This window comes from Diplotaxodon limnothrissa, linkage group LG20 (assembly GCF_057381915.1).
Source record: "Diplotaxodon limnothrissa isolate DT_005_m linkage group LG20, D_limnothrissa_male_GT1.1, whole genome shotgun sequence".
Classification (NCBI taxonomy): domain Eukaryota; kingdom Metazoa; phylum Chordata; class Actinopteri; order Cichliformes; family Cichlidae; genus Diplotaxodon; species Diplotaxodon limnothrissa.
The window spans coordinates 15880483-15905242 of record NC_140615.1 but is presented as its reverse complement, the minus strand read 5'-3'; the positions used below and the strand labels follow the sequence as shown (position 1 = coordinate 15905242).

Sequence of the window (24760 nt, the reverse complement as noted above, 5' to 3'; positions counted from 1 at the left end):
TAAAATTTTGCTGCAATCTACCAGAATGATGAAAATGAAATGAGGACCGACGTTTCAGCAAGACAATGATCCTAAACACACACTCAAGGAAACTCTCAGCTGGTTACAGACAAAGAAAATAAAGCTAGAATGGCCCAGCCAATCAGCTGACCTGAATCCAGCGGAAAATCTATGGAAGGAGCGTACTCAACCTTTGGGACTTTAAGACTCTGTGAAAGAATTCCAAGAAATTGATTCTGTTCATCTGGACGTAACCTTTTCAGTGCGGGAAATTGTGTGTTATATACTTTTCTCTGTGTCAACGATCATTATTTATGTCTGATAATCTCCATAATTTATGGAAATCAATGGTTTGATTTTTTTATATGTATAAACTGGATGTATTGTTACTGAAATATGTTGAGGAGTTCATGTAGATAGCAACTTTAGAAATATATTTACTTAGAAAATTGGTGATGTGTATTTGCTGCATGAAAAAAAGGATGATATTTATCTGGATATGAATGCTAATAAAAGGATATTGTGATTAAGCTATTTACACAGCTGTATAAGACATGCAAAACCTGAAGCAGTTGCATAACGCTGCTCATGTTTTCCAGTATGGCTTGCAAGCTTCTACGCAACATGCATTATTTGCATTTACAGTGATGTGAAAAAGTGTTTGCCCGCTTATTTATTTCTTCTATATAGTTTTTTTTGCATGTTTGTCACATTAAATGTCTCGGATCATCAAACAAATTTCTATATTAGACAAAGACTACACAAGTAAACACAAAATGCAATTTCTGAATAAATAATAAAAGATTATCATTAACATAACATTAAAATGAATTAACTATAGTGTATCATATCTGTGGAAACCTTAGTTTTAGTGTTTTAATGAGGGAAACGTCTCCAACTCAATACGTTCTCTATGTCCTGAGTGACCTTATTTGAAATTATGTGTACAAGCAGCAACATTCAGAATGTCACATCAAATCCTTTGAACTCTTGGAGGGAGTGATATAGTGACAACCTGGAATTAATAATACCACGTAAGAGGACTGATAAAACTGGCTGTGAATGTTTACAGTGAAACCCACAGTCTCTCCCATAGGTGAAGCATGGCTCCAGGGCTCTAGAAAGTGCTTTAATTATCTAACGGCCAATGAGGAAAGGCATTATATAACAGCTGAACAACAGCAAGTAGACTCATGCACTGAGAGCAAGCAGAACATAAAGCTTTCTGTAACTCATCTCTGGGATACGCATCAATCATCTATACACAGGCACACAGAAATGAATTCAATAAATGATTTCCATCTGTAGTGTGCACATTCTTGTTAAAGTTTCATGCAATATCCTGACCTGCAGTGTGTGTATAATTTATGGTTTAGAACATGCCTGTAGGATTGCCTGAAGTAGTGACACTGCACACCTGTGCTACTTTTCATGACAACATGTTGGTATTGCCTCTTTATGTTGTTATATCTGGCATTTATGCATTTGGATCTCACTTTTTAAAAATCTCCATTCCATAACTCTCTGCAGTTTGCACTGATGCGAGGTTGCATTTCCCAACATTTTTAAAAAACTTCATACACATCTGAAGTCAGTGCAGACCATTTTGGTACAAGGTACTGAAGTCACACGTCACTGAACAGCTCATTATTTCAAAATCTGAGAATAATGCATCCCAATTCGCTTATGCACTGGGCGACGATCTGTGCCTCAAGGCGGTGAGTAAAATTTGCCCGCAGGACTTTCTCAATCCAACGTTATTTATAGTGCACTTTAAAAACAACATGGTTAACCAAAGTACTTTCCAAAGACAATGCTATAAGTTAAAAGTAAATAGTAAAACATGAATAAAATAGACAATAAAATATCCAATAAATAAAATTAACAAAACAACAAAGATTAAAAGTGACCAAAAACTGGTTATTACTGACTACAAGCTGACTCTGGTACTACTCTGGTAAAATGACAAGTGTTGGGACCAGCCTACCATGGAGAGGCAACTTATTCCATAATTTGGGAGCCACAACAGCAAACGCTCAGGCCCCCCAGGTGTTTCAGTTTTGAAATGGGGACAGCAAGGAGTGACTGGTCAGTTGATTTAAGGGACCTTTGTAGAGTGTATATGTGTAGTAGGTCTGCCGCTTAAGTAGGAGCAAGCCCATTTAAAACTTTGAAACAATAAGATTTTAAAATGACTTCTAAAATGGACAGGCAACCAGTGTAAAGAGGGAAGAACAGGGCTAATGTGCTTGTGTTGGTGTATCCAGCAAGCGAGCAGCAGCATTCTGGACCATTTGTAAGCATGATAGTGAGGCCTGATCCATACCAACATAAAGTACATTAAAGTAATCGAGGTGAGCGGTCACAAATGCATGTAAAACTATCTCTGAGTCACAAAAAGAGATAAAAGGTTTGACTTTAGAGAGCTGCCTTAGCTGAAAAAAGCTAATTCTCACCACTGTGTTTATCTGTTTACCCATTTTAAGAGTTGTGCCAAATTTCACTACAAGGTTGGTTTGACACAGGATATAAAAGGACCCAAGTCAGATGGTGGGACTACATGACCCAAATATAATGACCTCAGTTTTGTTTTCATTAAAACATAATGAAAGACATTTTAAAAATAGACCTGAAGGGGTTAGGGTACTCTTTGACTGTAACTCCATTACTGTGATGATCTGAGTGAGTGTCAGCAGTTTTGGTGTGTTTTTTCTGTGCCTGCTCTGGTTCTCTGATATCCTTTGATATGGAGGCAGAAGCTTGTTTCCAAACCTGCATCACCCAACTGCAATCCATGAGCGGCAATCAGTAGGCCGGCATTTAAGACCAGCTGAGCCTTCCACTCACCTCCCATGGTGGTCATGCGGCTCTTACAGCTCTTGTTGTTATGTGCCTCGTCGTTTCTGACTGCTCTTAACTTGTGTGTCCAGTTTGTTTTGCCGTTCCTGGAACAACTCAACTCCACTCACCTGCAGCTCTCTTGGCTGGTCGTCTGGCACTACGCACCTGCTCAGGCTGTATAATCATCGCTGGCTATCTGCCATCACTCATCCAGTCAGGCTACACCCTTTGGCCTCTGACAGCTACCGACTAGAAAGTAAATTAAAAATAAAGAACTAAAATTTGTAAAGATGAGAACACAAGCTTTATGGGAATAGTCAATACATCATAGTAGCACAACAAACCATGATATGAGCTAGAAAGAAAATGTAAAGTTTACTGAAAGATGAGTTGTTTTTTTTAATTTACAGCCAAAATTACAAAATAAGATAATTAGGCCTGTATGGATCTTTGTTGAGAAATGGTATCATTATTTTCTCCAAAATTTTGGGCTCCTTTTCAACTAAACTCATCCAGTTCTCTCTTATCATTTTCCCCCTCCCAACCCTCCCCCCTCCTCTCCAATCTTGTCATCCTCCTCAGAGAGCCATGTGTTGCACCGGACGTTACAGACTCCACCACCCACCTACCCACTCCTCCTCTCCACCTACCCCACCCATCCCTCATTAACCCACCTTGTTTCTTTGACTACCTTTTGTTTTTACAGAACCCTAATGGCAGTTTTTAAGACACATTGTGATGTGTAAAAAAATTAAAGAGGAAAAAAAAAAAAAGAGAGAAATGGTATCATTATGTGGAAATCCCACGCAATTCCAAATTACTGTGCGGGACAAAGCCCAGTGCATATATTAATTTTCAGACTAAATGCGTTCCAGTCATCGTTTTTGTTGTTTTGTTTTTTGTCCGTTATTAAAGAAAACAAGTTCTGTTGAACTAGAGTTCAGCAGAAACCCAAAATCTTTGCACAAACCGCAGGTGCACTGTTTCCAGGGTGTGGTTTGCATTTCTCTTTAACAGTCTCTACATGCATGTAAACTACAAATCTAAAAAAAAAAAAAATACACATGCTTAAGCATTTTGTACCATGTGACATTCTTCACTGGAATAATAAATTACCTTCACCTAAGATATATAGCTAAATGCATCACCCACACATCAGACCAGCCCTTACCTCAAGGGGTAAGTTAAACCTCCAGGGGCCCTTTCAAAGTAAAACGACAAAATGATCTTACTTTTTGCAGTCCTGTTTCCAAAAAGGTTTTAAAATGCAAATAAAAGAAGAACAGAGTGATGCAGCAAAAACAAAAAATTGTCTTGGGCAAGAAAGTTGCATCACCTCTTTTCTGTACCTGCTTTTGGGAAACGAACGCGACAAAAATCGGTAGTTTTAAAAGATTGTTGTTGTTACATATAGCATTTGAGGCGTTCGACGGTCTGAGGCCTCCTTTGTCGTATTTGCGCTTTCATAATGTGCCAAAAATATTTCAGTGGTGACAGGTCTGGAGTGTTTACATGAGTTTAAGCCCTGACTCGATTGAAATATGTTTAGAAGGTGGTTTGGCATTGTCTTGTTGTAATAACCAAGTTGTTATGCACGCTGACCTTTTGGCCTCGTTTTGAGAGCTGTCTTTCTCTGTGCACCACGTTTGTTTTCATGCTTTTCACACCTTACTGCCTGGCCTCCCCACACCTGAATGTCACCACAGCACATGCTCCGATTGTTCACTGGTAGGGCTTGCAACACTCGTTGCAGTTTTACAGCTTTGTGCTCGATGCTGTGATTCAGCTTCTTTAATATTGCTCAACATGCGTTCCCTGAAATGAACGTGTTGCAGACCTGCTTTTTCTTTAAGGTAGAATAGGCTTTGCAGTGTTTGTCTGGCAGTGTATGTTACAGGCCATGTTCACACTAATACGTTTTCGTTTAAAAAAACGCATCTTTTTCTCTCCGTTTTGGCGTCCCGCAAACACTGAGACGGTGTTTTTCGGTCAAGGGAAACGCGGCGTTTTGAAAACATTTGAGAACGCCGTTTTCACGTCACAGTGTGGACAGCAAACCCGGAGCCTTTTCATGTGATGCAGTCATGTGACCAGTTAAACTAAGATAGCGGAGGGCATTGTACAGCAGTTGTTTTGTTTGCTCTCAATTTTGACAGCCCTATTAAAGATTTGTATCAGTCTGTACATGCTCTGCAACTTGCTTTTGCAACTTTTTCCTTTTGTGTTACTCGCAGCAGCAACTCCACCTCATTGTCAGTCCATTTAAAAAAACTCGGTGCTTTTCCTCAACATTTTGCCGCGACATTTCAAAGAGCGGGAAAGTAAATAAACGGCACAATAAATGAGGCAGGGCGAATCGTCTTGCGTTTCACGCATGCGCAGTACTGGAACATTAGTGTTTTTGGCTCAAACTCTTCCAGGCCCAGGCTCTTCCAGCAGCCACCAGGCCCAGGATCCTGCAGCAGCCACCAGGCCCAGGATCCTGCAGCAGCCACCAGGCCCAGGATCCTGCAGCAGCCACCAGGCCCAGGCTCTTCCAGCAGCCACCAGGCCCAGGCTCTTCCAGCAGCCACCAGGCCCAGGATCCTCCAGCAGCCACCAGGCCCAGGCTCTTCCAGCAGCCACCAGGCCCAGGATCCTCCAGCAGCCACCAGGCCCAGGCTCTTCCAGCAGCCACCAGGCCCAGGATCCTCCAGCAGCCACCAGGCCCAGGCTCTTTCAGCAGCCACCAGGCCCAGGCTCTTCCAGCAGCCACCAGGCCCAGGCTCCTCCAGCAGCCACCAGGCCCAGGCTCTTCCAGCAGTCACTAGGCCCAGGATCCTCCTGCTCCACCAGGCCCAGGATCCTCCAGCAGCCACTGGGCCCAGGCTCCTCTAGCAAGGCACCAACAAGTAAATCAACAGTGACTTCAACGGGCCATCACAAGGAAATACTAATCTCACCATTTTCAAAATGCCACCTAAAAAAGCTAACCCAGGAGTTGAAGAGGAGTTGGAGGAGATTAGGAAATCGCTTAATTTCATGTCTGATGAACTGAGCAAAGTGGCTAAACAACAAGGTATGCTACATGACCTAATGGATGAAATAAAACAACTAAAAAACCTCATAAAGGACAAGGACAAGAAAATAGACGACTTGGAACGGCGAATCGAGGACCTTGAACAATACACAAGAATGGATGATTTAGTCATAAGTGGTCTGGAGACGCAACACCGAACCTACGCCAGAGTAACAGCTGGCGGAGGTAAAGACGGTGAAGATGCCCCGGTAGAGGAGCTGCAAACGCTTGAACAGCAAGTGATAAAATTCCTTCAAACGAAGAATGTAAGTATTCAGAGCCATCATATTGCAGCATGCCACACGCTCCCCAGAAAAGACAGTAAAACAAAGCCAGCAATCATTCTTCGGTTTGTGAGTCGCAAAACAAAGATTGAGTTACTGAAACAGGGTAAGAAGCTAAAAGGGACTGGTGTGTATTTAAATGAACATTTAACGAAAAAGACTGCTGAAATTGCAAGACAGGCACGCAGCCTGAGAAAACAAAATAAGATACAAGCGACATGGACGAGGAACTGCAAAGTAATGATAAGACTAAATGGCAATCCCGAAGAAGCGAAAGTTGTGATGATAAGAGAACTCAAAGACTTAGAGCAATATAAATAATCAGGAATCTGCTATGGAAACTATTGGAAAAGTGACGATTGGATAATGAACAATGGGTATGGAAAGTGTTTCTGGCCTTACGGCTCAAAAACAATGGAAACAACAACAACAAAAACACATAAATGACAAGTTTGGACACAGATTATAGGTTTCCATTCAGAGATATTGAAGAGGAAGACTTTGATTATGAAAAGGACTGTCAAGGTGGTTATTTTGCCACACACGCTGAGAAAACGAACTTCAAAACGTTTAACTATGCAGAGCACAACATGAATGACCCTGAAAGTAACATTGACCCAGATACCCACTTCTACAATAACACCAATAATACTTGTGAGTACTATACAGATGACCAATTCAATGTGAATATTAAAATGGCAAATGCATTGTCGGTCATACATTTCAATAGTAGAAGCCTGTATAAAAATTTTTCTAAAATTACCGAATGCTTAAGTAAGTTAAAAAAGTTTAACATAATTGCAATATCAGAAACATGGCTCGATAATGAGAAAGTTAGTGAAATGGGACTGGAAGGATACGAATTATTTACAATGAACAGGGTGAATAAAAAAGGAGGCGGTGTTGCTTTATATGTAGATAAAGTTTTGAAATGTAGTCTGATTGAATGCATGTCAAGCACCATAGATAACATATTGGAATGTGTCACTATTGAAATTCATGTTGAAAAAGCTAACAATATAATTATAAGTTGCATCTATAGGACACCAGGTTCATGCCTTGAGATATTCAATGAAAAACTTGCTGCTATGTTTAGCAACCTAAATGATAAAAAAGTGCAAATAATTTGTGGTGATTTTAATATAGATTTGCTAAACCCAAATGGACATCAGAAAACAACAGATTTCATAGATACAATGTATAGTAACTCCCTTTTCCCTGTAATTATAAAACCAAGTAGAATAACAATTGATACAGCTACATTGATAGATAATATATTCACAAATAAAATTGACCATGAAATAGTAGGTGGACTTCTTATAACTGATATAAGCGATCATCTTCCTGTTTTTGCAATTTTTCAAAATTATTTTGGGATTAAAACTAAACAAAAGAATCAAACATTTGATATGATACGACATAGAACAACAAGAGCCATTGCTGCCCTCCAGGTGGACTTAAAGGAACACAATTGGAATGAGGTTTTTGCAAATGAAGATTCAAATAGTGCGTATGATGCATTCTTATCAACTGTAATTTCACTATATGAAAAACATTGTCCTTTAATGAAAATCACTAGAAAGCATCACAGATCAAATAAGCCATGGATCACAAAGGGGATAGAAGATGCATGTAAAAAGAAAAATAACCTATATAAGAGATTCATAAAACAGAGGACAAAAGATGCTGAAATAAAGTACAAGTTATATAAAAATAGATTAGTAAATATTATAAGAACAAGTAAGAAAGAATATTACCACAAATTATTGGAGCAAAGTAGAAGTAACACACAAGAAACATGGAGGATATTAAACAGTCTAATCAAAAAGGGCTCAAAAAATAAGAATTATCCAGATTATTTTAAAAAAGATAAAGATATTGTGCTTGATAAAACTAAAGACATTGCAAATGAATTTAATGATTTCTTTGTAAATGTTGGCTTTAATTTAGCAAAAGAAATTCCAGAGTCAAGAAATAATAACGACCTAAATAAACATATTACTCAGAATGTGTCCTCCATGTTTATTGGTGCTGTAACTCATAGAGAAATAATTAACATTGTGAAGACATTTAAAAATAAAAAGTCCACTGACTGTTTTGGTATTGACATGATATTAGTTAAAAGTATTATAGAATATATAGTGCAACCTTTCGCATACATTTGTAATCTGTCCTTTCAAACTGGTGTGTTTCCCTCACAAATGAAAATAGCAAAAGTTATTCCAATCCATAAAAACGGAGAGAGATGTCAGTTTACCAATTATAGGCCAATATCACTACTCCCACAGTTCTCAAAAATTTTAGAAAAGTTATTTGTTAATAGACTTGATAAATATATTGAGAAGCATAATCTCCTAAGTGATAACCAATATGGCTTTAGAGTGAAAAGGTCCACTTCAATGGCAGTGATGGAACTTGTTGAAGGGATATCTAATGCAATAGATAATAAGGAATATACTGTTGGTGTTTTTATAGACTTAAAAAAGGCGTTTGATACAATTGATCATTCTATATTAATGAATAAACTAGAGAGATATGGCATAAGAGGGATAGCATACAAGTGGATGAAAAGTTACCTGGATGAAAGATATCAATATGTCGAATTCAATAATGTAAAATCTAAGCAGTTGAAGGTAACTTGTGGTGTTCCTCAGGGCTCTGTGCTGGGCCCTAAATTATTTATATTATATATAAATGATATATGTAGTGTTTCCAAACTGTTAAAATGTGTATTGTTTGCTGATGATACCACTCTGTACTGCTCAGGTAAAAACTTAGAACAGCTTCTGACTACAGCGGAAAAGGAGTTAAATATATTAAAAAACTGGTTTGATGTAAATAAGTTATCATTAAATATAAAGAAAACAAAATTGATTATTTTTGGCACTAGACCAATGAAAAATGTATCTAAAATAAGGGTTAATGGAATTGAAATTGAAAGAGTGTACGAAAATAAATTTCTTGGAGTGATAATTGATGATAAGCTGAGTTGGAAGTCTCATATAAACCACGTGAAAACAAAAATGTCAAAAACCATTGCTATTCTCTATAAAACAAAGCATGTCCTGAACAAAAAAACATTATACACACTTTATTGTACTCTGTTGCTTCCATATATGACTTACTGTCTGGAGATATGGGGTAATGCATATAAAACGAACACTCTTCCTATTTTCAAGTTACAAAAAAGAGCTATAAGAATTATAAACCAATCAAACTATATAGAACCAACTAACATTTTGTTTATTAATCTGAATACCCTGAAATTTTATGATTTAGTTGAATATAAAATGGCACAGATAATGTATAAAGCACAAAATAACTTGCTTTGCCCCAGTACTCAGAAGCTGTTCAAAGTCAGAGAGAGTCAATATGACTTAAGGGGAACAGATTTCTTTAAAAAAAACAAGATAAGGACAAATATAAAGCAGAGATGTGTTTCTGTTAGAGGAGTTAACCTGTGGAATAGTTATGACAGTGATTTAAAAAGGTGTAGTTCATTTTCCTTGTTTAAAAATATGTTTAAAAATAGAGTATTAGAAAAATATATAAATCAAGAATGAAAAGAGCAAAAGGAGAAAGGAAAAAAAAAAAAAAAAAAAAAAACCTCTTGATTCTTTTGCTTTGATGTAGTTACTTATCTAAGGTGGAAAGTTTTTTTTTTTTCTTTGTTTTTTTTTTTGTTTGTTTGTTTGTTTGTTTGGTTTTTGCTTTGTTTTATTATTTTCTTCAAGCCCTGTGTACAGGAGCTGCATACAAAAAGATATTTTGTGAAAAGGGTTGGCGTAATAAGCAAATGCTTCAGCCAGTACCTTTTGATTAGCCTTGTCTCATGCTTTCTTTCTTTATGGTAGATTTTTGTTCTGTTTTCACTGTTTGTTTGTTTGTTTTTTCACTGTTTTCACTGAGATTTGAATTTGAATGCTAATCAATAAAATCAAATCAAATCAAAAATCAAATCAAATCAATGTGGACAGACAACGCTGTAAAAAAAAAAAAAATGCTGAAAAGGCTAGTGTGGACGCAGAGTGTTTTCAGACAAAAACGCCATTTATCTGGGCTAGTGTGGACGTAGCCACAGTCACTACCATAAATGTCGGTTTTTGCTCACTACTCAAGCTTTAGATGCCAGAGTTACCTCCAGTGGCCACTTCTATATTTCTCGTTAAAGGTTGTAACACAGAGCCACCCCTGAAAAACTCACCTGTGGCAGTGATAACAAGCCCACTCCTGGTCCCTTTCCTCTTTAGCCCAGATGGCATGCACGATTGCATCTCTAACTGCAAGAATTTTCCTTTTCTTCAAATTTTAATTAGCATTTGCATAAAATGCTCGTTCAACCTTTTACTTAGTGACAAATTCCTTCACATATGTATCTCCACCTCAGCCTCTTATGCCTGTTTTACCCCCAGTCATGTAACTAAGCTGTGATGTGCTCTGTCTGATATGTTTTTTTGAAGCATTGCACACATTTTCCAGTCTTTATTATGTTTTTGTTTTTTTTTGTGGGCGTTGTTGGCCTTCAAATTCAAAATGAGCATTCATGTTTCACAAAGAAAGATAAAAAAACAAAAATTCAAATTTAGTTACAGTTAAGTTTGATATGTTGTCTTTGCAGCCTGGGAATGTTTAAGTTTGTGTTCTGCGCTGATACCCACAGGTTTAACCTTGGCTCCACTGTGCCAGTTTGCCCGGTGGCTGTTGTAGGACTGGGTGTGGTTGCGGAGGTGGAGCTGAGTGTTTTTTTTGTCAGATACTGCTTGTGCAGCAAATTTTTGGCTTGCTAAAGGAGCTGTAAAGCTGCGAGTTATGTGCAGCATTATTGCAGCACAATGGTGTGTTTTAGCCCGCTCTGCAGTCTTTAAGTTTTAAATGTACAAAAAAATATGTTTATTAATTTATGACCATCAAAAGCACAGGTGGGGAACTCCAGAGGGAACATTGGATGCAGGTGTCCGCCACTATCTGTGCGTTGCACACTTTAGTCAACACACAGATAAGCTGCGCGAGTGCGCAATTGCGCACTGCTGGCACGGTCACTGCGCACAGAAAATCTGTGTTGCGCACAAAAAAAATCTAACCTGAATTGAAATTCAAATTAAAACTTTAACAATTCTGCTTTGCAGTGTTAGTCAGTAAGTCACTGGCTGCTCCCGTATGGGATTAGAACGATGCCACCTTATCCCATAGTCCAGCCAATCACGCGATTCACATTCGTATATACGCAGCTAATCAACGTCGTTGACAGGCTATGACAGCGTCCTTATGTGCCGACACCGGTGTTTTAGCTAACAAAGTGGCGTGGCTGATGTGGAGTGAAGCCACGTTAACGACAACGTGTACAACCATTGGAGATGTGAGCAGGACAGACGGAAAACGTGTGGACTTTATACAAGTCTTAAATTGTGTTGATAGGTCACATAAAACCAGAGTTATGATAAAAATATATGCAATGTTTGTTTTTCTTCCGGAATACTATCGTTGTTTATATTTACTGCAAGAAGAAGCGGTAAAAAGGAAGGAAAACGCTCGAGAGCACTCTCCACCTGTGAGCAAAAAACCCCACCCTTTCCTATTCATCGAAAAATGTATCATGTCGACCAATCAAAAAATGATATGGCAACATGGCATTTAGTTGTTTAGGAAAGGGGAAGTTCTGTAAATAGTTTGAAATGTTTATTTAAAAAACACCTTGGCTGCATTTTTAGGTAAACAGCTGCAAAAAACTTTGTTGTTTCCATAACTCAGTTACTTTTTGAAGAAGTAACTATATAATTAATTGCCCAGCATTGCTCATTATATACTGTATTTTGCAGACAGAGAGTTACGGGAGTCTCTCCCAGACCACAGACTCATACTCATAATACAAATCAGAGCTTTATTTAAAAAAAATTTAAAAAAAATGTCATTGTAAGTGAGCTAAAGCAGTTAATTAAAAGTAGTCTAACATAAATATAATGCTGTAATTTGATTATTTTAATAAACCATGTAACTTGGATGGATTCGATGCTGGCATGACCCACACATCTAATGTTGCTCACAGTGGTCCAAGGGACCGCTCAGGGAGTTGGTGTGTTCGCTCAGACACATGAAAAATTAGAGGGAACATTGCCAGCATCAGTCACTTTAAGGTGATTTATACTGTAAGGCAGAGACCCTACCTTCCTGTTTCGACCTTCCCTGGCTTTGTTAAATTGAGTTTGCTCCTCACTGAGCGACATCAAATGAAATAATTTTAGCCTAAAAATAAAGCTGCAAGGGATTGATGCCTAATTGTTGCATTTTCATTCAGTTGAACTGAAAGAGGCCATGTGTCCTTCAGAGACAGAACATTACCCTCCCTGCATTTGTCCTCATACCGCATCTTCCTAATTCATTTTAAGGTGTGGCAGCTAGCTTAATCTTTCCATTATAGAATCTGGTAGAATTCCCCTCTGGCTTGATGGACTCACTCCACTAACACTCCCTTGTAGTGGCTTTTGTAGAACAAGCATGTGTATGTGAAAGAAGATTAAGGAGTAGTAAATCTGTGCAGATTTAGTCAGAACCACACCTCAGTCACAGAAACTTACACTAAGACCTGAGTAAGACTTCTTTTTGTCCAAAATGCTGTTTTCTCTTTGCACTTTTATCATTTGTCTCACTCCAGCAGCTGTGTCGTGTACTTTCACCTTTAGTCCATTACTTTAAGAAGTGAATGGCATTTTTGTTCTTTTGACTGACTAATGTGAACAAAACTGACTTAAAACAGAGACATGCTGCCTTTTTTAATGCATGCATTGAAAATGCATGATAGAAAAACAAAGTGATTGCCAGAGAGTTTTGTGCTTATACACCTGATCAAATCCAGTAATGTGCATCAGCTGCATGAGGTGTATAGACTGTATGCTGGGTTATAACATTGCATTTCATAGATCCAACTCTAGTTTTCAGGGTCTTTCTTCATTCCTGAACAAGCAATGTCTCAGTAATTAATCTTTCATGGACAGATTAGCAGGGCAAAAATCTTAAAGTTAACTAGTGCCAGGCACTGTGACATATGTATTCCCCTTGCTCTAAGGCCGATAACAAGAAAAAAGTTAGAAGTCCTCTGCTTTTTTTTTATCTCTGTGCCAGCAAGATAATGCAAAAACTCCAAATCCAAATGTTCATTCTAAAAAGTTCTTGTATAATCTTAGGAAAATGCTGTTTTGTGATAGATACAAAAACTTTAAATTAAGTTTTACTTCATTTAAAGTTTTGTATCTATCAAGTTGGTTTTTTTTGTTCTTTTTACTCCATGTTCTAAAAAATTTGAAGTGCAAAATTCTCCTCTACTTAGTGCAGCCCTAAGTCTCATTTAAAGCCTGGAACAGATGACATTCACTACATTTAAAAATAAATAATCTATAATAGTAGGAATAATAATGCAGAAATCCTGTTGTAATGCATATGAAGTTGCTTTTCCTGTAATATTATCTGCTTTTACTAACATATTGCAGACCTATGCAGGCAAATATAAATTTGGCATTTGTCCACTGTTTGTCAAACACTTTATGGATGTCAGTATTATTGTGAGAGAGCACTAAAGTAACATACCGTACTTGTCATATATTAAGCAGAGGAATAGACTGGGACACTTGTCATTATGTTTTTGTATAAGTTCAGGTTCAAAATGCAGCTTGACTATTTGATTTAGCTCCATTATGTCAGTTCATGAACTTCTGACAATTTTAGTAAAGTTTAGTTTTTGATTTGACCCCACACCGACTCTTTCTAGGTGACATCTTCAAACTATCATTTTAACCAGACCGTAAGATGCCTGACTCACCTGATTTGATCACTAAGGTGTAAGGAAGTCTAAATAACTGAAAAACTGTTTGTGTTTTTGGAAAACGTAACAACATGGCCTTTTTACTAAAGTTCAGTGGTGAAGGTTGCCGGCAAATCAGATCCGAGATACAGTTAGGTGTAAATTGTCAAGTTTCAATATTGTATAATACAAAAGCTGTCCTAATTGACACCTGAAACTTAATTACGCTTTCTTCCCCAGCGGTCCCTCTTGCCAAGTTTCAGTAGAGTAAACTCCCATCTCAAGCTTGGTTCTCACAGAGTAAATGAGCTTGTGAACATTCCACTACGTGTTCTGACTAGAAAGCTTGAAAAGCCACCCGTCACATCATCTGAGATGAAATACAGTCTTGCAGAGTGTAGGTGTCACTGCCCAGAGTTTAGTTTTCATTTTAGAATCCAGTCTCTGTCAGTGTAGTTTATTCTAATGATGGTCAGGGGTTTTTACATTTGACTTTTGCAGCTTTTTTTAATGTCTGGGTCCTCGTAGAGTACTATAGCTTTTAAATAAATGTGACCTTCCTGTTACCAAATATCCTTCTAATTTCTAACACAGTTTCTTAGTGTTGCCATGAAGAACAATAAATATGTTGTTAGGTGTGTGGTTTGGGAGATGTCAGAGTTGTCATACTTTCCTCACGGGTTTTGATCATCTAATCAGTTACAAGCCTAGGCTAACTGAAGCCCTTTTTCCTGGAAGTAAGTTGTTGTTTGTTTTAGTTCTAAAGTAAGCAGTACAATTTCATCTTAAATGATCCAATAAATGACTCAAAGACAGCATAAAGGTAATTTGATAACTGCTGCAGCTTGCACAGTGTGCAGCTCATCCCTACAGAGATAGGGAAAGGAGTTGGAGTCGTTGCCTGAAAGGAACCAGTTATATTGGTCTGAGCATGTCTTTGCCTCCTTATTGCCTTCAGCTGGAGGTTTTCCAGGCACGTTGAACTAGGGAAGACTCATAACCCGCTGGGGAGTTTTTAAAATCTCCTATGGAATAACTGGCTTAGCCTGCTACTACTGTGAAATAGCTCTGGGAAAGAGGCAGAAACATGAAGGATGGCTTGAAGAAAGTTTCAAGTCCCCACAATCTGACCAACATGGGGAAACCAACAGCAAAACCTAAAATACTGCAGATTTCAAATTTTGGGTTAACGTGTCTGACCTCATGGGCCTCAGGCAACTAATTACGCCTTGATTCTAGACAAGCAAAAATGACAAATACTATTATATTTGATATTTGAGTTGTCGTCATCGTGTGGCGCTCTGAAGTCTAAAACGGTTTGTTTGGCAAATGCAAAATATAAATTTACTGCTCAGGTAGTGAAGTTAAAATGGAAAAACGTTTGATATAACTTTATAAGTTTGATAAGTTTCATTCTGTATTTATCTTGCATATTCCTGTACACTGATACAGCGATTATCAGCGTTGCCTCACAGAAAGGGTTCTGGGTTTGAACATAAGTTCATTCTCCATGGTCGAGGGTGCAGCTGTGAGTTCTTGTCAGTCCTAGTGTTTATGGCCTTGTCATTTTGTACATCTAGTAAGGCTTTATCAATGCTAAAACGAATTTACTGCTTTTAGAGCGACATATGGCCCCAACCAGAAACATCTTTTTCAGAGAAGGCCTCACATATTTCAGCAAGGCGATGCTGTTTTTTGGAACTGTGATCATGAAACTAACGGCATTGGCACTGCTCAGATACACACATTTGTCTACATATAAGATAAATGATGGGTCCTTACGGTTTCAAACTATTTAGACTTCACTTTGTAGAATTGTGCTCTGTTGGAGCATTACATCATGTGACACACCCAGGTAAGATTGAATCACAGCACTTTTTATGTGCTAACAGAACCTAAAGTTGAATACTTCTAGCAAAGTATGATCAGCTTTGCAGCTGCAAAATAATGCTTGAAATAAAAACATAGTTATAACTTCCTTTTTCAGGTCTGCCTGAGCATATGCAGCCTGCCAGGACAAACTGGCTCATTCTTCATGGTGGTGGTGGTTGGCGATGGTGGGAATTCTTGATGCATAATGAAGTCCATGGATTGCACATACAAATAGTGTTTGCAGCAAACATTTTGTAGGCACAAACATATTTTTTGGCATGTTTCCCTCCTGACTAACGCAAATTTGTGAATGTGCAGTAAGTGGCATAGGAGCATAGTTCTTCCACTAGACAGTGTTGGAAGTGAGAGTGAACCACTGGTATTTTAATTTGGGGTGTGACTCAGTTATGCCCTGGAGCTTGTTTAGAAGCTACTACAGTACAGAGGCTGGGAAGCCAACAGCTATACTGGAGTTGTTAAGATGGTTTTAAACAGGTACCAACAGTTCCAGCTCTGTCGGAGCAAGAAATCGACTCTACTTTTGGCTTCTTGTTCTTCCAAGCTGACATTAAGTTAAAAAAAGACTTGCAATGGACCTTTTTCTTAAGATTGAAATATCTAAACCGATGCAATACATTTACTCAGTAAACCTGGGTGAGTGTATTGTGTATTGAAAGCATTGTGCACAGTAGCCTCAAGCACCCGCAAGCTGCAGGCCTGAGCACATAAGCAGCACGGGGTGGATTCCTTCATATGCTCGCTGTGCATAATGTGGAAACCATGTTTCATTGAAATGACCACCATTTATTCTCCGATTCAGCTTTTCTCTATGTGTATCTGTGGGATTTTGTGCAGTGGGTAAGTACTGTACTGTCTGCAGGGAATCTCCTGTAAAACCAGTTTACTCGTCTCAAGGTCTCCACTTTATCTTGGATTATCCTTCAGCCGACTACCCAACTAATTATCTTAATGTGACTTTGTTTTTTTGTTTTTTGTTTTTATTTTATGTACATTTTTTTACTTGTGAAGTCACACTTTGGCGCTCTCTCGCAGATCTTAAAACTCACTTTAAAGATTATTTAAATTTAAGGTTTTCCTGTGTATCTAAAAACATACCTGGAAGAATGTGCATTGCATTTTGACAAGCAAAAACTGGTTAAATTGCTTGCTGAAACATTTTCAGCGTAGTTAAAGGGCAATTTTACCCAACTTAATCCTATAGATAGTTTTATCTTAATTTCATGTCCACAATCCCAGTAAAATACAAAGAAGTGCTCACACAGAGGATACAGAGAAAAAATCTTGCCAGAAGGTAAACAGTAGAGAAAAGAAAGGTGGCACAGTGAGTATGCAGGTCCCCACCCTGTACACAGAACACCCCTAGCTAATCAACAAAAAGAGTCTTTGCCAAATGCCTTTCCTGCCCTCCCAGCTCGGGCTCTGATGCTGTTTCTCTACAAGCATCTGGGTGTGTCAAGCCCAGATCGCTTTAAAGGGGTGGCGCTATTACCTGTCTGACAGGCTGAGCCAATCTACACTGCCTGCAAGCACACCTTTCAGGATCCAGGTAATAGGAGGAGGGTTGAGGGGAGGCGCAGAGGAGGCTGAGCTTACTGGGACCTCCTCCTCAGCTGGAGACAGATAAAAATCCATCGTAGACAGAGACAAGACACTTAGAGGGACTTGACCTTCCTCTTAGTGGGCTCCACTACGCTCCCAAACCTCTCTCTCTTTGCTTTTCTCTTTGAATCCTTCCTCTTAAGAAGAAACCAGCCATGTCGTCGACCAGAATGTCCACAAAAGTTGTGCGGAGCAGCTATAGTGGAGGTGGACAAGCTGGTGGTGGTGGTAGTTTCCGTATGGGAGGAGGAGGAGGAGGAAGACAAAGTTTTTCCTCAAGATCTGTCAATCTAGGGGGGCCAATGATAATGTCATCATCAACCTCAATGCTCAGATCAGGCATGGCTAGCGGTGGTGGTGGTGGTGGTGGTGGTGGTGGTTTCAGTAGTTATTCTTTTGCCTCTGGTGGTGGCAGTGGTCTTAGTTTGGGTGGTGGTGGTTTTGGTGCGGGCGGTTTCGGTGGTGGTGGTGGCGGCGGCGGCGGTTTCGGTGCAGGCGGTTTCGGTGGTGGTGGTCCAGGAGGTTTTGGATCAGTGCCTCTGATCACACAAGTCCAAGTAAACCAGAGCTTGCTGGCCCCCTATAACCTTGAGATCGACCCCAACATCCAGACTGTCCGCACCCAGGAGAAAGAGCAAATCAAGACTCTCAACAACCGCTTTGCTTCCTTCATTGACAAGGTAAGAGTTTCATAAAAAAGTTTCAGGCCGTTTTATTCTTCTCAAGCAGGAGCTACTCTAGTTGCACTGAAAGCTTTGTACTCTTCATTGAGAAGGTGAGTGGCACGTTTCCTATCTGATATTGAAAAAGGTTTTGTCTAGCTTTTATTTTAGTCTCACAACATGTCAGCAGAATGAAAATCCTGAAGCTGGTTTCTAATATATTAGAAAAAGATGCAAAGGCAGGCTCTTGTTGAAAGGGCCCTTGAGCTCATTAAATATTATGCAACAGCTTAACTAAACCTGGAAATGCTAACTGAATGCTGATGAATGTTGAGAACTGCTGGGTGATTTGCTTAAAATTCACCCCTCAAACTAAGCAACATGATGCTCCTTAAAATTGCATTATGAGCACAGCCTGCAAGCTGTCTCTGTGTAGAGTGAAAGCATGGAAACAGTAGAGCAGTCATATCCAGTTACTGCTGCATTATCAGGTGAGAGGAGCGAGGGATCTGGTTATCACTTGTTCCCATGGCAGCAAGAAGTGACAGGCTTTTACTTTAAATTCTTCCACATGCAGTTTCATGTTTAATTAAAGACGATGCATTGATGAGGGACCGTTTCTCTCAGGCAGTAATGGCAAAGTCGCTAACCACACCCTGTATGAGAAAATGCTGAGCTAGCTCTTTCTGCGCGCTACGTGCCACACCTTATCTGTCTTCAAACAGGTAACCTGATCCCATCCTTTGAAGACTCCTTATTTCAAATTTCAAATAAAACGGTATATTACTGCAATAAAGCATCACAAAAACAATCATTAATAGCAGGGAAAATGGCTTAGATGTTTAAAGAACATTTTTGTTTAGTATAATATATTAAACTAAAGTATAATGCGCATTGTACATTTGACATAACAGTTAATATCTTTAGGTGTGACACATTAATTGGTGAGGGTTGAGGCAGGCACGTTCAATCAGTGAAAGTATGCATCCTGGAGGCGAGGGAGCGCTGATGTCAAGTGGTTGGAGGAGGGTGTGGCACCTTAAAGACACACCCAGAAATGGACCTTTGGGCTCTACTGTTTAATCAAACAATGGTTGATCTTCTAAGTCTCACAAACAAGCTCCACAGTGCAGTGTGTCTAGAACAGTCGTGCACTGTGAGGAATTTTAATATGGTCGTTGGCATTTTTTTGCCTGCAAGAGTTTTTAATGTGGGAAAGTTACACGTGATCCATGGACTGATGGATCTCCAGAGAAAAACAAGCCGGTCTAGGACCTCAAGGCAAGTATTGCTATTCTATGACTGCAGATCTAAATTTGTCAAATTATATCACCATTTAGGTCCGCTTCCTGGAGCAGCAAAACAAAATGCTGGAGACCAAGTGGAGCCTGCTGCAGGAGCAGACCACCACCCGCTCCAACATCGATGCCATGTTTGAAGCTTACATTGCCAACCTGCGCAGACAGCTGGACGGGCTGGGCAATGAGAAGATGAAGCTGGAGTCTGAGCTGAAAAACATGCAGGGACTGGTGGAGGACTTCAAGAACAAGTGAGTTCCCACGAGTCACAATGAACACAGCAGCTGACTTCCAGTAGATGATGCCTGATCGTGTTCAGCTCATTTTTCTTGCATTTTTTGCGACAGATATGAAGATGAAATCAACAAGCGTGCTGGAGTCGAAAACGAATTTGTGCTCCTTAAGAAGGTGAGAATGGATGTGCCATTAAAAAGTTGTCATAATGATGATAGATGATGCATGAATTATCATTTCTGCAAGCGCCGTGACTAATGCAGTCTACTTTATCCTCCTTTACAGGATGTAGATGGAGCCTACATGAACAAAATTGAGTTGGAGGCCAAGGTTGACGCTCTTCAGGATGAAATTAACTTCCTCAGAGCTATCTATGAAGCTGTAAGAAAAAACAAACAAACATTGAATGGCACTGTGGCACACACAGATGTGTTTATTTTGTACTATTTTTTTTTTTTAATCTTTCAGTTCAATTTTTTTTTAAAAGAACTTGTGTCTTGTTCACAGGAGCTTGCTGAGCTTCAGGGACAGATCAAGGACACTTCTGTCATTGTGGAGATGGACAACAGCCGCAGCCTGGATATGGACTCCATTGTGGCTGAAGTCAAGGCACAGTACGAGGACATCGCCAACAACAGCCGAGCGGAAGCTGAGAAATGGTACCAGTCCAAGGTAGGTAGAGAGAGTCTGCCAAGTCAAATAAAAGTGGATTGGTCTGTGGAATCTGGAATAACACTTGTTCTCAATCTGATTCCTTCAGTTCCAGGAGATGCAGGCCAATGCAAACCAGGCAGGGGATGACCTTCGTAACACAAAGAGTGAGATTGCTGAGCTCAACCGCATGATTAGCCGCCTTCAGAATGAGATTGAGACAGTCAAGGGACAGGTAATGCATGTTTCTGCATAGCTGATGAGATTATTTCTTACATATGTGTTAAACATAAATGCTAAACACATAGATAGCATTGTGAATGAGAAATATCACATTTAAAGCTTCTGCTAATTTTCCAACCTCCCAGCGTGCCAACCTGGAGGCCCAGATTGCTGAGGCAGAGGAGCGTGGCGAGCTGGCTGTGAAGGACGCCAAGGCCCGCATCAGGGACCTGGAAGAGGCCCTGCAGAGAGCCAAGCAGGACATGGCCCGCCAAGTCCGCGAGTACCAAGAGCTCATGAACGTCAAGCTGGCTCTGGACATTGAGATCGCCACCTACAGGAAACTGCTGGAAGGAGAGGAATCAAGGTAAGAAATAAATAAATAAATAATCCTCTAAAACACAGGAGAAGCTAAACGAAGTTTTCATGGTGACAATGACATTACCAGCTCATCAAATTGTTACATTTTGTTCTTCTTTGTAGGATTGCCTCTGGTGGTGGAAATGCAACCGTCCATGTGCAGTCCACAAGCACCAGCTTCGGTATGTATTAACATATACAGCATTTTGGGCTTTTTTGTTGTTGTTGTTTGTTTTGTATCAGAGTTCCAAAGTTTTACCTAAAAAACTAAATTTAAAGCCTTTCTCCTGACAAATGTGTTCTTCTCCTCACCAGGTGGTGGAAGAAGTGGTGGCGGCGGAGGCGGTGGCGGCGGCTTCGGCGGCGGCTTCGGCGGAGGCTTTGGTGGCGGCATGGGCGGCGGAGGCGGCGGTGGCTTCGGTGGCGGAATGGGCGGCGGCGGCATGGGCTACGGTGGCGGTATTTCCGTGGGCGGCTTTGGCAGTGGCAGCACCTCTAGCATCTCAAAAACAAGAGTCAGCTCATCCTATTCCAGCCGCCGTTAACAGAACCAGTGGCCATCTTCCAATCCATTTTTTCTTCTTCTCTTATTTTTCTTCTCCTCATCATGACCTCCATAAACCCCGCCCTGTCGTTCCCTGCATGCACAGAGCAACCTCAGAAACATATACGCTTGACAAGTCAAAGACAGCCGATCCATGTAATGGCACCACATACCCAAAGAGAGTTAGAGACATTAAATCCAAATTCAAGCAGAAAGGTACAGAGATTGTTGTGAGCAGCAAAGATGTGAGTCAGTCCTGTCTTTCTTTGATCAGTCAGCCTGGCTGTCTTTTAGTTGTTGGATGTGCTGTTGTGCATACAAGAGGATCCTTGTAGTGTCAGGACAGAGAATCCTTACAAAGCAACTACTATTGTATACAAAATGGCACCACAGGAAATTTTCTAATATCTGTCATTTTGTTATGCAGTTTGACATCATCAAAAGCAGCCACATGAAACACTTTCATATTTCTTCTCCTGTGTTAAGAGAAAAATGATTTCTCCACTGCAGTAAATAAATGGTGTTGTGATCATGCTTTACTTCTATTTTCACTCTGAATAATAAAAATGTTTTAAAAAGGATCAGGCTGACTGGAACTTCCAGGTTTATTGGGAATTTGTACCAACAAAACTGAAATAAATCTGTGTTCACATACATTTCCAGATCTTGTTCCTGTGAATTCTTACTATTGTAACATTTGAATGTCCCAAACTTTTTACTCATGATTAGCTGTAGCTGAAACTGCTGAAATAATACGGTTGATATAACACAACACTAATGTAGTCAAGCAAATAATAGTAAAATAATGGAACATTATTTACATTACATTATACAAATGTAACTGGTTTGCTTAGTTATTATAGGGCAACACAGTGTTAATCTTCAGTTTAATTTTGAAGTGAAAAGTATTAATAAATAAGCAAACAAGTAGTATTTGTGGATAAGAGACTAGCAAACGGAAACCTCCAAGGCTAAAAATGCAGACACCGCACAAACACAAACACAAACACACACACACACACACACACACACACACACACACACACACACACACACACACACGCACACACACACACACTGGATTCAATATTTCAAACTTGGATCATATTTAAATTCCACATTATATGACAGAAAAACCAAATATAACCAAATAGGTTTCCTTTATTGTCTTTATAGTGATCTAAAAATACAAAACAAAAAAATAATTCAGCCCTCAAAAGGCTCCTCAAAATGACAGAGCTGGAATTCTCTTTAATATAGGACATTGATATGCAGTGCAAATATGGAAGTGACTCTATAGGCATAATTATATTGTTTCACTTATCCACCTGATGGTTTTTACTTTGCATACTATATATCATGCGGGCACTTATTCAAGCCGATGGATGATCAATTGTCTGGGACAGATACATGCTAGAAAGATATGTTAAAAACGTATTAAGCTACATTTTCGACAAATTTCGGGAAGCCCTGTGAGTATGATATGCGGCCCACACCTATGACACGGCAGATATGTGTAAGCAGGTCTGCCAAAAGTTTGACTAAGGTGAGATGAATGCAACAAGCCCGTGCAGAACCCTGAAACAGGAGAGCACACAGGACTACACTGGAGTGGTGATTGGGTGTGGCATGATAGATGTTTGTGTCTGCAGTAGAGGCTTGTAAAATGGGGCTAAAAATCAGGAGCATCAGTAAAGCAGTCTGTAACAGTTCACAATATGAGTGATCCCCACAGTATCAGTACTGCACATTTGCTTTGTTCTTTATGTAAACTTTTCCTTGGCAGCAGCAGCTTGTTAACAAAGCTGCACTTCCTGATTGAAAGCAGTACACAGGGCCCTCCACTACCTTCATTAAATGCTGTGCATTGCAGCCTAGCTCTGCTGCAGCACTGCAGCACATATTAGACTGATTGGAGTTTCCTCACTTTCCTATTTTCTTTAACTGGGATATCTTGTGTGCCACAATTTCACTGCTTTCTTTTTATTATCAAGTTTTCAGCTTTATTGTGTGTATATTTTAGTACTTACACTGTAACTTCAAAAGAGATAAAACTGAAATAGTTTGGACTGTTGTGGGTGTTTTCATCCTTTTTTAATGTTCATGATTGAAGTTTTAAGAAACAGTGTTGTTACCCTGAACCTCAGACTGTGGACTAAAGATGGAGGGAGCCCTCACCTTTTGAAATCTGCACTACCTTCACCTTTATAGGGAGGGAAAAAAATCAAAATAAATCCATCTGTTTTAATTACACCAGTGCACACATTTGTCCTGATCTGAAAATAGGTGCATATCACAGTCTGACTCACAGCAAAGTTTTGTCTCTGGAGCGGCCAAGCACTCAGCTGTAAACCAAAACAGAGCAAACTCATAAACTTCACTTTGTCTCATGCTACAGCAGAGAGACTGTCCTGAAAGCATTATAAAGAAAAATTGGGACATTATTTGGACAGGGTGGATGAGCATAGATATTGTTGTGCTTTGAATAGTGCTATGGGCAAAAGCTACGTGGATGCGCATCATAGTGATGAATCAACCATAAGAGTATCAGGTATATAAACCTTTGGCTTTGAAACCAGAGGTGGGGATTAAGTCAGTCAACTCAAAATAAGAGAAGCACATGGATTTTTGCCCTTAAGGTCACCAGTTACCTTAGCCTCAATGAGTAAACTAAATAAAACAGTCATGAATATATCCTAGAAGTATTCTTACAGAATGTCAAACACATGCCCGATCATCACCATCAGAATTCCCTACGAAGGTGAGATCTGCTGCTTCTTGTTCCAACTTGTTGAGTTGCTGTTATCCACCACGGCTGCAGTCTGTGACATCGTGCAGATGGATGACGATTCCCTGAAGAAACGTTACTTCCAAGGTTAGTTTGCTCAAACCTCATTGATCAATGAGGATGAGGTACATCAAGTAAGGTGGACTGCAGGTTGGGATGACCAGGAAATAAAGCTGCATTTAAATGTTTGTTTTTTTTAATGGCCAGCACAGTGAGTTGAGTTAACTGCTACTTTAATCTCTTTGAATACAAGATAATTTTGTAGATCAGTCAGACATGAGGATGAAGTATTGGCTCACAATTAGAATACAAATGAGCTTGCAGTGTCCCTCAGTTTTACACAGTGACACATAATTTCAAAAAACTACAATAAGATGTTAGCAGACACAATGTCCATCATTTATATACATTCTATAGGAAAACCTGCCCGAGGATGTAAGGCTCCTCCTCAGCTCTTTTCTAGAAGGGTGACGAGGATGCCCCGTCGGTGGTCCTTCTTGGGCTCTCGTTCTCTGGGGGCCCTCTAGATGTCTA

General features: G+C 39.6%; 1 protein-coding gene across 1 annotated transcript; it reads left to right on the top strand.

The window, feature by feature from the left end:
• Positions 1-17537: 17537 nt before the first annotated feature.
• LOC146610720 (keratin, type II cytoskeletal 8-like) lies at positions 17538-22047 on the top strand. The gene is made up of 9 exons (XM_085344519.1): positions 17538-18147; positions 19470-19678; positions 19775-19835; positions 19947-20042; positions 20169-20333; positions 20422-20547; positions 20681-20901; positions 21018-21076; positions 21210-22047. Exons 1-9 carry the CDS (start codon positions 17623-17625, stop codon positions 21437-21439), a joined length of 1692 nt encoding a protein of 563 aa, XP_085200645.1. The 5' UTR covers positions 17538-17622; the 3' UTR covers positions 21440-22047.
• The last annotated feature ends 2713 nt before the right edge of the window (positions 22048-24760 follow it).